Genomic DNA, 11718 nt, shown 5'->3' with positions numbered 1-11718 from the left:
TATCATCCAATCAACTACTACAGTTTTTATCTTTATATTATCTTTATATTCATTATTTTTTAAAATTCTAAATTTTTAAATTATAATTTTTTTATATTTTTAAAACATAAATTCTAACCCTAAATTATCTTAAACCTTTAAAAATACACGTGAGAGTTGAAAAAAAAATAAGTTTAGAATAAAAGAAATTGATTAATGTTAATTAATTAAATTACATGTATGATAGATGGTGGATGCATGATTGAATCTAGAGACATAAACATAGTATATCCATAGAGAAGATGAAACTTAACACGTGCATGCAACACATATAGATATCACCATCTTGCTACATGTAAATCACATGACATAGGATAGGACCACTAATCACCACCACCTCAATTGTGTCCCACTACAAACCATGCTTTTGCCAACTGTTATTAACCTCACTAAGAATCTTATGCCCCACTATTATTATATATATTTGAGAATGGATGATCTCAAATTCAAATTTCACATCATCTTATTATATAAATATGTACACTCCGTTTGATTATTCTTTTTTATAATATTATTATTGTTTTTTTAAGAATATATTTTATGATCTCAATTTTTAATTTCCTCTAATGAAAAATCCCAAAAACCTAGGCTATGGACCGTTGTTTGCCAACTTTGTAGTTTGCATTGGTTGCTTGGTGGTCAAGTCTATGTGTGTAGCTTGGCCATATATCTACGTTGATTATTTCACAATTAGAGAGCACTATCAACGGCCAAAAACATTCCACGTGTCAAGCACCCACCTTGAACTTCATGGTTAAGTTTCTGTAGTCTATAATACTCTCCTTGTGGAAATTAAAAGTGATATCCCAAGTTGTATAGTAGTTGTTACTTGTTACTATCACTAATCACAACCACTACTACCTTCACCACCACGCTCAACTTCAACAAGAGATTCTTCAATTCACTCCTTTGTATTTATATATCTATATCTATACATAGTTATAATTATTGGTCCTTTTACAGATAGATAATAAAGGTCATTAGATATAGACAGCAGAAGATAAAAGATCATGCTCACTTCTTCTCAATTTCCAAGGACTTTCCTTATTCCATTAAACAAATCTTTATTAGAAAACGCGGTTTGTGCTATAAGCATCAGCACCAATCTCATACTGTTACTCTTGCTATCCTTCAGATTCATCCCTCTTCTAGCGCCTAGATCAAAGGGCTGATAGCTATTCATCATCATCATCAAAATCTTGCACCTTTTTTCTGCTTTAATTATATATCTTATTGGATTGTGTTATTTTTTGTTATGGGTTTGAGTTCCAAGCAGGTTTCAAGGAGTAGTAGTGGACTTGATTGGAACCAAGCCTTATTGGAATCACAGAAATTGGAGCTTCCAATTCCAAAGCCTCATCATATCATGAAGAAACAACAACAGAATCAATCATCATCATCATCATCAGAGCCAATGAAGTGTCCAAGATGTGAATCTACCAACACAAAGTTCTGTTACTACAACAATTACAACAAGTCTCAGCCTCGCTATTTATGTAGAACTTGCAAGCGGCACTGGACCAAAGGTGGAACTTTGCGCAATGTTCCAGTTGGTGGTGGAAGAAAGAACAAAAGGGTAAAAAAATCAACCGCCACTGCAACCGCCACAGCCACCGCCACCACCTCTACTTGCACCACAAGCATCAGAATTCAAGCTCCTTCTCTTGCAATGGATGATCACAAAAACATAGCTTCTCCTTCTCCTTCTTCTTCTTCTTCCCTCTATCAAGGTCTGATTCGTCCACCACCTTTCCTACTACATCAGAATCTGATGAATAATATCATTACCAGAGGCATAACATCAGAAAGTAAAGGTTATGGTATTGGTATTGGTATTGGTAATAATAACAATAATACCAATGGCATCTTTCTTGGTTCATCAGCTTTGTCTCTTCCTCAGAATCAAGGCTTGCTTTTCCCCTTCTCAACTGCATCAAGCTCTAATTTTGACACAAACCCATGTTTAGTTTCAGTTTCAACCTCTTTGCAATCCGCCAATGTTTATAATAACTGTGGTGGTGAAGAGTTTAAAGCAATAGAGGAACCAAGCATGAACAGCATAATGGCTACCACTACTTCTACACAACCATGGGAGATACCAGCAGCAACAATGGAAATGTCAAACTATTGGGGTTGGGAGGACATTGATTCTTTGGTCTCTACTGATCCGAACAATAATCATCCTTGGGATGATTCTGATGATATCAAACCCTGAGAGACCAAAAAAGAAAATAAGATCAACTACAGATGCAGCAACATGACACATGGCAGTGGTGTTCATAGATTAGTTAGTTTTGTTTTATTTGATTTAATTGGGGTGTTTTTTTTATTATTTTTAATTTTGTGTTTCCTTACAGATTAGTGAGTGTTCTTGTTTTTCAGATGGAGTGATTATTATTGTTACAAAGAGCAGTATTTTGGAGCTGTTATGTTTTAGCTTCAGCTCCAGGTTTTCAAAAATTGGATCCCAATTTATTAGATGTAACCCACTTTGATTATTTCTCCCTCTTTGTTCTTTATCTCTATGATCTGATCTCTACCATTTTCTCTCTAGTCTCTAAATAAATAAATAAAATGGTGTGCCATATACTGATGTTGTATCTAGAGAATCCAACTATAGAGAATTATTCATCAGTGTTTTGGATATTTTGCTTTTCTTTTTTAAGGTTTTGTGAATTGTGAGTGCTTTGTGACCAGGATAGTTGTTGTTAAATGGGGTCTGATAATGTGATCGAAGATTCTTGTGGATTTTGTATATATATATATGTTGGGAGTTATGGAATGATATATCATCTCATTGATTTTTATTGCTCATGATTCACCACCACCACTATATACCACTTCTTGAGAATCATTCTTTGATGCTGCGACTGACTGTTGAGAATTCTGTGGTGTATATGTTCAGTGTATAGTTCCTCCTTCATATTATCTATTTTTATTCCTATTTTTTATTCCTATGATCATTTTGTCTGTTGGGGCTCTTTTTTATTTATTTATTTTTTCATCTTCATTGGTCCTGTTTAATAGAACAGTGTACGGAACAAATGTATAGGGCCTCCCTCCACATCATTTTCAAGATTTGTTTTTACTTGTCTTTTTCTCCAAAAAAAATAATTATTTGTACACATAAATTTTGTTAATATTAATAAAAGATATTTATGAAAAAATTAATATTATATTTACAAAAAATTAATTCTATCCAATAAAAATATTCAAATTCTAAATTTTTATTAATTTTTTTATAAAAATTTTAAATTATTTCGCATTCTAATTTCAATCTCAATTCTATTGTCAAAATTTTAAATTTTTACTCTTCTATTACTACTATCTTAATTACCATTACTTAGAGCTCTAAATCACTGTCTCTCCTCTTTTACCAAAATTTCATTTTCTTCCCACTATATCATGCAATCTGTCCTTATCATTTTTTTTGGTCACTTCTACCACAACTACCTCTACATCAATTCTAACATTATTTTTCATTATCTACCGCACTATCTCACCATTGCTACGGTCCATACACCTTTACTAATAATAACAATCAAGATGAGAGGGATAAAGAAAAACAAATTGAAGTGAGAAAGAAAAACAACAATTGAGGGGTGTGTGAGAGAGAACACGCCAAAGGAAGAGGGAGGGAGAAGTGGCAGTGGTTGTGGACCTCATTCTTAACTTTTGCGACTTGATCACTATCTTTGTCCTTTGCGGTATAATCGGTGTCGATTTCTCCTCTATTAACACTAACCTCGTCAATGGCGCCACCTTCTCCAAGGTATTCAAGATTCTTGGATTTTTTTCCATTATTCTCTTAATCTTTTTTTGAAGAAAAGGTAAATTTTTGTGGTTTAATTATTTGCAGTTATATATAAGGCTGGCAATATATATCCTACCCGTAAGTACTCAATACGTTTAGATAGGGTTGTCTATCATATACGCTACGGATAGAGTAGGGTAGGGTGCAAATTTGCCTGTGAGTAAGGTAAGGTATGGGTTTAGGGTATACCTTACCCTACTCTATACACACCCTTAATATATTATATAATATATAAAAGTTATGTATGTAGTGAAAAAAGTGAGTCTTGTCCTCACAATTTTTTTCTTATAAAAATTTGAAATAATCATTAAAGTAGTTGATAATCATATTATTTGTAATTTTATGTTGAATTTTTTTAAGATTTTATTGTTTTTAATTTAATTTAAACTTAATTTTTTATTTTCTATTTTATTAATATGTGTGAAATTTGAAATGGTTGAATTTTATATTTATTTAAATTTTTTTTGTTTTTGCAGGTAGGATCGAGTAGAGTAAAGTTTAGAACTTTAGAGTGCGGGTAGAATTAGTATTGAGAGATTCTCAATTCGCAGGTAGAGTATGATAGAATTTTAAAAAAAATTTTTACCTGCGAGTAGGGTTAGGGTAGAGTCTAAATCCTACCCTACCTTACCCATTACCAGTCCTAGTTATATATTGTTGTTCTCAAAGGATGATGTGATTATGGTTATGACAATAGAAAGAGAAGAAGGTGGAGCTGATGAGGTGAAAAGATTGATGTAGTTGATGTTGATGTCGTCATAATGGTGGTGGGGGATAATAAAGAAGAGAAAATGCAGTTAAGATTATGGCAATACAAAATTACGAAAATTTAGGATACAAGAAAAAAGAGATAAAGATAGAGACGAGGTTAAAGATAAAAGACGGAATAATTTATAAATTTTATTAAAAGATTAACAAAAATTTAAAATTTAAATATTTTTATTACATAGAATGCATTTGTTATAAAGATAAGGTTAATTTTTTTATCATGATTACCTTTAACTATTATTTTAACTAGTCATTAAAAAAAACTATTCTTTTAACCTGAACTTAGCAGACCAGGTTAGTGAATTATAGTAACCTCATTTCACCATGAATAGCGTAATATTTTTCTCAGTATCAACAGAATTGGCTCAAACAGTGTAAATTTTCTCGGACTAATTTTATACTTTTATTCTATAAAAGACGGACACTTTGTTGAATTAGTTGGACATATTTTAGATACGATATTCTCACATCATAACTTTTATTGTTATTATTCGTTCACGATACTTGCACTAGAGACCTTGGTCGAAAGCAATCTATACATATAGAATACATCGCAACTACTTTAAGAAAACAACTAAATAAGATGAATGAATTTCTATCAATGAGCTTTAAAGTTTAAACATATCTAGAGAGTAACTAATCTTTTATTTGAAAAAGAATTGATTAAAAATTACCTTAAAAAATATTTTTATTATAAAATATCAGTAACGTTTTATTTTTTTTATTACATCTTTGTATAATTAAAAAAATTACAATACATTAGTTACGAATTATATTACCATCATAACAATTCAAAACACTAAAATAATCAAATAGTTTTGTGTTTCACCCATATGTAAAACATTTAGCCTTATGTACCAAACCTATAACCTACGGTAGCCCCTTTTATACAAGTTTAGCATATATTGTCAAAGTACAAGTTTTAAATGTAAAATTCAATGAAATTTATTATACTTTCTCTATTTGTTCAAGTAATATATTAACTTGTTTTTACTATTGTATATGTTTATATTTATAAGGACATCATATATATTTCTTTGAAAATATAAGGAATTAAGTTAAATTTCATCAATATTACAAAAAAATGAGTATTCATGATTGCCATAAAATAAATTATTTCTTTAATAACTGTACTTATTTAAATTAGAATAAGAAAAAAAGTCTAGGGATAAGTAACTACTTTTGTATTTTGTGGCTAGCACTTAACTATAAAAAAGTGAGTAATTTCTCATCATTGGATATAATCTCACACCATTAAAAATACTATTAATGACTAATTAATGATTACAAAACACAAAAGTTGCTGTCCCCTAACACACTTCTTAGAATAATCCTAGCAAATGGGGGTGAAGACTGAAGAGACTAGCAGCTTTTCTTTCCTTTATGCATGTGAGGATGCCCCCTTTCACAATTCACAAACTGCCACAATCGGTATCATCTTTGGTGATGAGGTAGTACGCATTGGTTTTACAATTTCACATATATAAATTACTTTCACACTTAAATGTTATGTACCTACTACCTCAAATGTTGAGGCACCTTGCAAGTTGAGGCAGTATTATGTAGTACCTAATAAATAAAAATAATGCGCTTACATTGACATAGTAAGAGTGTACAATTTCCTCTCATCAATGTATGAATTTAGATACATTATTGATCTAATGTTAACCATACCGAGAAATAAAAGAAATAGGAGGGAGTATTTAATTGGGGGAGCTGTTAGGACCACAATGAGATTGAGAACATGATGAACCATTAGTGTAACCCTGAAAAAGAAAAGAAAAGGCATCATTTACAATGTAGTAGTAGTGTCCAGTCTAGGTTGTCCCGAAGCTTTAATTGCATGCATTATAGATATAGAGGTTGGGGATGTCTATTATTTATCCATAGCCATTTCTCATTATTGTTCCTCTCATGGTAGTTGCTGCGGCTATATATGAATGATGTCCCATAAGGGGAGCAGGACCAGGATCAACGGTTTAGACCACCTCGCCCTATAAGAAATTATATTATGTATCATGTGATATGTGCGTTTTATTTTAGAATTTAATTTTAATTTTAATACACTGTCAAATAAAAAAAACCGTTTTATACGTACATTTTAATAACATAGTACCTTATTAGCAAAAATAATTATCTTTTATATTGACTGCATAAATGGCCATCCAAAAAAATGATTGTGATTGGCTGATTACACGACTGTGTAAAATATTTTACACTACCAGTATATCAAAATTAAACTATTTATTTTATTAGTTCAATAAATATTTAATTAAATAATTAAAAAAAAAAGCTAAGCCTTCCTACGCGAATGAACTTCTTTAATTTTCTATTTATCATCAAGAAAGAAATTGAAGGAGAAAAAAAGACAAAATTCTAGAGACCAACATTTTTAGTTTCAAAAAAAAAAAAAGAATAGACTAGTATTGGCTCAAATGTAAAAAAAAAAAAAAAAGTTAGTCGCTTGATATTTGTAAATTTGTAAATTCAGAAGTTGGCTTAAAAAATATCCTTATATTGATCATACTTATATATACAAGTAAAAGGTAGATTGCAACTTGTGAAGGTAAAGGAATGGCACTTGAAGGTTTAAGGGAACAAATGTGAGAGCCAGAGATTTTCTTTCTTTAATGCATCAGAAGAAGTGTATGGTATCATAAAGAATACACTCTACAATAACCACTCCAACCACACAAACTCGAGTACAGTAATGTAACATATACAATTAATTGAAGCATAAAATAAATAACAGATTGCAACACTGCATATATATTGAAGTCACCAGCTATGAATAGGAGATATCTGGAAGCAACTAGGCTGATTCCATATCACTTTATTAACTTGAATGTTCTCTCCATCAATCTCAAGGAAAAGCACATCACTATTTGTGATAGGAATCATAGTTCCACAGGTAGAAAATGAAACAACAATACGACATGGATTGATAGGACTAATCTAATTATAATAGGATTTTATTCTAAAACTAAATGTGTTTCAAATTCTACGCTTTTACCAACAACAACAAATGTAATTACGCAAGTGGATGTGGATCCCTGGTAAAGGTAGAAAGCTCCTTCATGTATAAATAATTAAATATCAATATGGCTATTAACTTAAAATTAACTGTTTAATCATACAGAGCATAACATTTTCATTCCTAGATCAGCATATCAGCAGAATCAATAGACATGTGGTATAGTTTAAACATCAGAATCACAACCGTCTTCATAATTTACAAATAGCTATTTTCACATGAATGATATTAGCCAGTTTTCCACACAAACATGTTCCCAACTACTAACTAAGTAAGAAAAAGCTCTATAAGTTTCCCATCCTCACACCAGTGTCCCTGGCATAGGGGGGAGGACCATTGTTAGCTTTGGAAAAACTAACATAATAAATCTCAGAGGCTATGCCTGTGAGAACGATGAATGCAGCTCCGGCTCCAAAGACACCCTTCCTCATTGTCTCGCACGATGGTGCACTCTGTTTCAAGAGATCTCTGTACTTGGTGTGGTAAGCATTCCTCACAGAACCGGCCAGCAGGCATGCCGCAGCAATAATAAACATTACCCTGAATCAACAACATAGCCATGTCAGTTCAAGTCTTAAATGCACCAAGTTAAACTTGACGAATAATAGTATAAGTCCAAGAGAAATTATTGTGCATAATCATGTTCGATCTGTGCTGTTCAATTATCATTGTCCTGGTTAAAAAGTTGGTCTTGGAACTTTATATGTGAAATCAATAAGAAAAGAAAAGGAAAACAATTGGAAGCAAGTGTACCAGCTAGTTATGAATAAGCAAATTGCCCAAGATCTGGAACCACTTGGTCTCATAGCTTTTCCGCAGCAGAGGCATCTAGTTACAATCATTATGATCACTTGACTCGCGACTAGGATGAAGAACGAACCCACGCCAAGGCCAGTTGCAATGTCAGAATCATATTGGCAGTACTTTCTACCATTAGCATCAACAACTAGCTTGGCCTGTATTACCAACATATACATACATTAAAGGAATCCATTACAACAATGCAAAACATTTGTTTCATGTTTTGCTTCTGAGGCTTCAACGGCATCATGATGTGTGTACAACTAACTAGTTGTGGGTAAGCTGTTATAATTCTATACCATGGTATCTTTGTTTCCTTGAAATTCACTTCTTAAATGCGATGTACATGTTTTCCCCCATCAAATGGTAATGTATGACAATAATTATTGAGTTCTGTATAACAGTATAGAAGTTTAATGGGTTTTATCAATAAGTATTCTAAATTTTTATGGTTTCCAATGTGATGAATCATGAAGTATTGAAAAGCTTGTTCCTAAAAAGTTAAAAATAAAATAAAAGTTGGTATTTTTTTAACCCTATAGGTTCCTTCTTGCCTTGCTGAAACACTTATATCCCAGCATCTCCCTATGAATCTCTTCATATTAAGTCTTTTATGAGAATCTCTAGGTCTTAGATGTTTCAACATAATGGATAAATCTTTACAACGAGCACATGAGGATTCTATGAAAGTTTGTATACATGAACTCTAACAGTGATTTGGGAATCTTACTACACACAAGTATATACAGTGATTCCTAGAAGCTAATATAACCACATAAAAGCTAAATCTTATTCCCCCTTCCCCAAAACATAAAGACCTAGAGACTTCTACTTTGCAGGATTAGGATTTGGTCAGTTAAATTTCAACGAGAAGTCAAAGAAAATTAAGCAAACAGGGAATATAATAAAATCATATTTTGCCAATAAATAAATAAATAATCAACAGAATAGTCATAATTTTTATGACCTTTCCAACCCAAGATTTTTCAATTATGTCATAAGCCCTAAAGTAACGAGGAGAGAGAGAGAGAGAGAGAGTGTGTGTGTGTCTTACAGTGTTCCTCCTCTGTTCTGCAGCAACAGCAAGAGCAAAAGCAATGAGATCAAAGACAAAGACGACAGCGAGCAACAGAGACGAAGCCATAGCGGCTCAAAAGTAAAACCCCCCACAACACCACCTTCCTTACTCTCCGTATAAATATTTACCCACAGAAACTAATAAATAAATAAATAAATAAGCCCAGAGATTGGAAGAAACACGAAGAACGAAGGGTCAACAGCAGAAAAGCCGTAGGGCTCTTGGTTTGGATGAGGGAGATATTCCTTGTACGAGAAGGGAATGCATTAAAAAAATGATTACCACATGGCACACACTCAGCTCTCTTTCTATAGTGCACTTTGAAGCTGCCGCAACTTTACGCTGTCTATATTGTAATTAACTCTAATTTTGCGTTGCGGGTACTAATATACATTTTTTTAGTCACCTAATAATCTATGCCCTAACTAATATACAAAGGCTTAATTAAACATAAGTCGATCATTTTTTTCAGTAGCTATTGATTGACACGTTGTAACTTGAAAGAGCACTGTGGTGCATGATCAGAAGTAAATGCTTATCTTCGTGGTTGTAATCATTTGCTTCTCATGGTTTGGAAAACCTGTCTGTGAAGGAGAAGGATAGTAGAGGACACCAGACACAGGATAACCTTGCTAACAGTGACAGGTCAAAGCTCGGGGAATCTGTGCATTATATGGCACTAGGAAAAGTCAACTTCAAGTTTAAGGCTAAAAAATTTGGATATAGAAATAGAACGAGTGTGATAATTTTTGGTATTTTTTAAAATTTTGTATTTATAAAATTTTAAAAGTTTGGCGTACGATTATGTATTCTAAATTTTTTTAATTTTTTTTAACATAAATCGGACGGTCCGATTTCTGTACCTCTTAAAAATCGAACGATCTAATTTATACTCCTTACATTAAATCATTTCATATTTTAAAAAAATGCCTTAATATATCACAATTTAAAAAAATATCATTATTAATCTAATATTAAAATAAAAAATGTGTAAGTTCAAACCAACTTTAAATGGGCCAAATGACCAATTGAAACGATATCAAATACAACTTTGCTAAGTAATTAATTAAGGTATTAGCCAACTCTAGCTAATTATAAAATGAGCCACAACACAAAATTCAATAACACAAAAAACAATCATATTATTATAAAATAACTAAATAAATAAATAAGGAAGAGGTAACAAATATAAAATAAAGAAATGTAAAGAGAGAAGTATTGCAACATAAGGGAGAGAGAGAATAGTTTAAGGGAGAGAGAATAGTTTATTGATTGTATGTAAAAGCTTCAACCTATGCCTCTATTTATACATGTGCAAGATTTTACTTTTTCAAACTATATTAAATACAATCACCCTTGGTAAACTAAGTCTCATGAAAAATGGTCATCCACATCATTCATCCTTATCACAACACTCCCCCTTGGATGACCATTTAGGATTATTGCCTCGTTAAAACCTTACTAAAGAAAACTCAATGGGAAAAAAACTTTAGTGAAGGAAAAAGAGTACAATATCCTTTGTGATGGAGACTGCCTCATTAAAAACCTTGTCAAAAAAAACCCAGTGGAAAAAAACATGACTAAGGAAAAAAGAGTACAGTCTCCCCCTCTTGCCGACATCATTTAATGTCATGAAATCGGCGCATCCCAATCTCATGTATCAATCTTTCAAAGGAGGATTTTGGGAGTGACTTTGTGAACAAATCTGCCAGATTGTCACTTGAGCGGATCTGTTGGACATCAATTGTCCCTTGGTTTTGAAGATCATGAGTGAAGAAGAATTTGGGAGAAATATGCTTTGTTCTATCACCTTTGATATATCCGCCTTTAAGTTGAGCAATACATGCTGTATTATCTTCAAACAGGACAGTTGGAGTTATCTTCTGATCAATCAGTCCACATGATGACAGAATATATTGGATCACACTCCTCAGCCAAAAACACTCGCGACTAGCTTCATGTATCGCTAGTATTTCAGCATGATTAGAGGATGTTGCTGCAATCGTCTGTTTCGTGGACCTCCATGATATAGCTGTACCACCATATGTGAATAGGTATCCTGTTTGAGATCTCCCTTTATGTGGATCAGACAAATATCCAGCATCTGCATAGCCAACTAATTGTGACTTGGATCCATAGGGATAAAACAATCCCATATCAACAGTTCCATGAAGATATCGAATG

General features: G+C 32.4%; 2 protein-coding genes across 2 annotated transcripts; one reads left to right on the top strand and one right to left on the bottom strand.

Annotated features, from left to right (window-relative positions):
• Positions 1–502: 502 nt before the first annotated feature.
• Positions 503–2537, top strand: LOC112791441 (uncharacterized). Its single transcript, XM_025834282.3, has one exon. It carries the CDS (start codon positions 1295–1297, stop codon positions 2252–2254), a length of 960 nt encoding a protein of 319 aa, XP_025690067.1. The 5' UTR covers positions 503–1294; the 3' UTR covers positions 2255–2537.
• Positions 2538–7701: 5164 nt separating this feature from the next.
• LOC112791440 (uncharacterized) lies at positions 7702–10177 on the bottom strand. The gene is made up of 3 exons (XM_025834281.3): positions 9511–10177; positions 8409–8611; positions 7702–8195 (listed from the first exon to the last, which is right to left on the bottom strand). The coding sequence occupies exons 1-3, from the start codon at positions 9598–9600 to the stop codon at positions 7940–7942; spliced, it is 549 nt and encodes a 182-aa protein (XP_025690066.1). The 5' UTR covers positions 9601–10177; the 3' UTR covers positions 7702–7939.
• Between the last annotated feature and the right edge of the window lie 1541 nt (positions 10178–11718).

Source organism: Arachis hypogaea, chromosome 3 (assembly GCF_003086295.3).
Source record: "Arachis hypogaea cultivar Tifrunner chromosome 3, arahy.Tifrunner.gnm2.J5K5, whole genome shotgun sequence".
Lineage (NCBI taxonomy): Eukaryota > Viridiplantae > Streptophyta > Magnoliopsida > Fabales > Fabaceae > Arachis > Arachis hypogaea.
This window is presented reverse-complemented; position numbering and strand designations above follow the sequence as displayed.

Excerpts from the sequence above, each read along its gene's own strand:
- LOC112791441 (XM_025834282.3), top strand. The coding sequence starts at position 1,295 with ATGGGTTTGAGTTCCAAGCAGGTTTCAAGGAGTAGTAGTGGACTTGAT.
- LOC112791440 (XM_025834281.3), bottom strand. The coding sequence starts at position 9,600 with ATGGCTTCGTCTCTGTTGCTCGCTGTCGTCTTTGTCTTTGATCTCATT. Across the intron at positions 8,612-9,510 it reads CAGAACAGAGGAGGAACACT|GCCAAGCTAGTTGTTGATGC; the intron begins GTAAGACACACA and ends TTGGTAATACAG. Across the intron at positions 8,196-8,408 it reads TGCTTATTCATAACTAGCTG|GGTAATGTTTATTATTGCTG; the intron begins GTACACTTGCTT and ends TTGTTGATTCAG.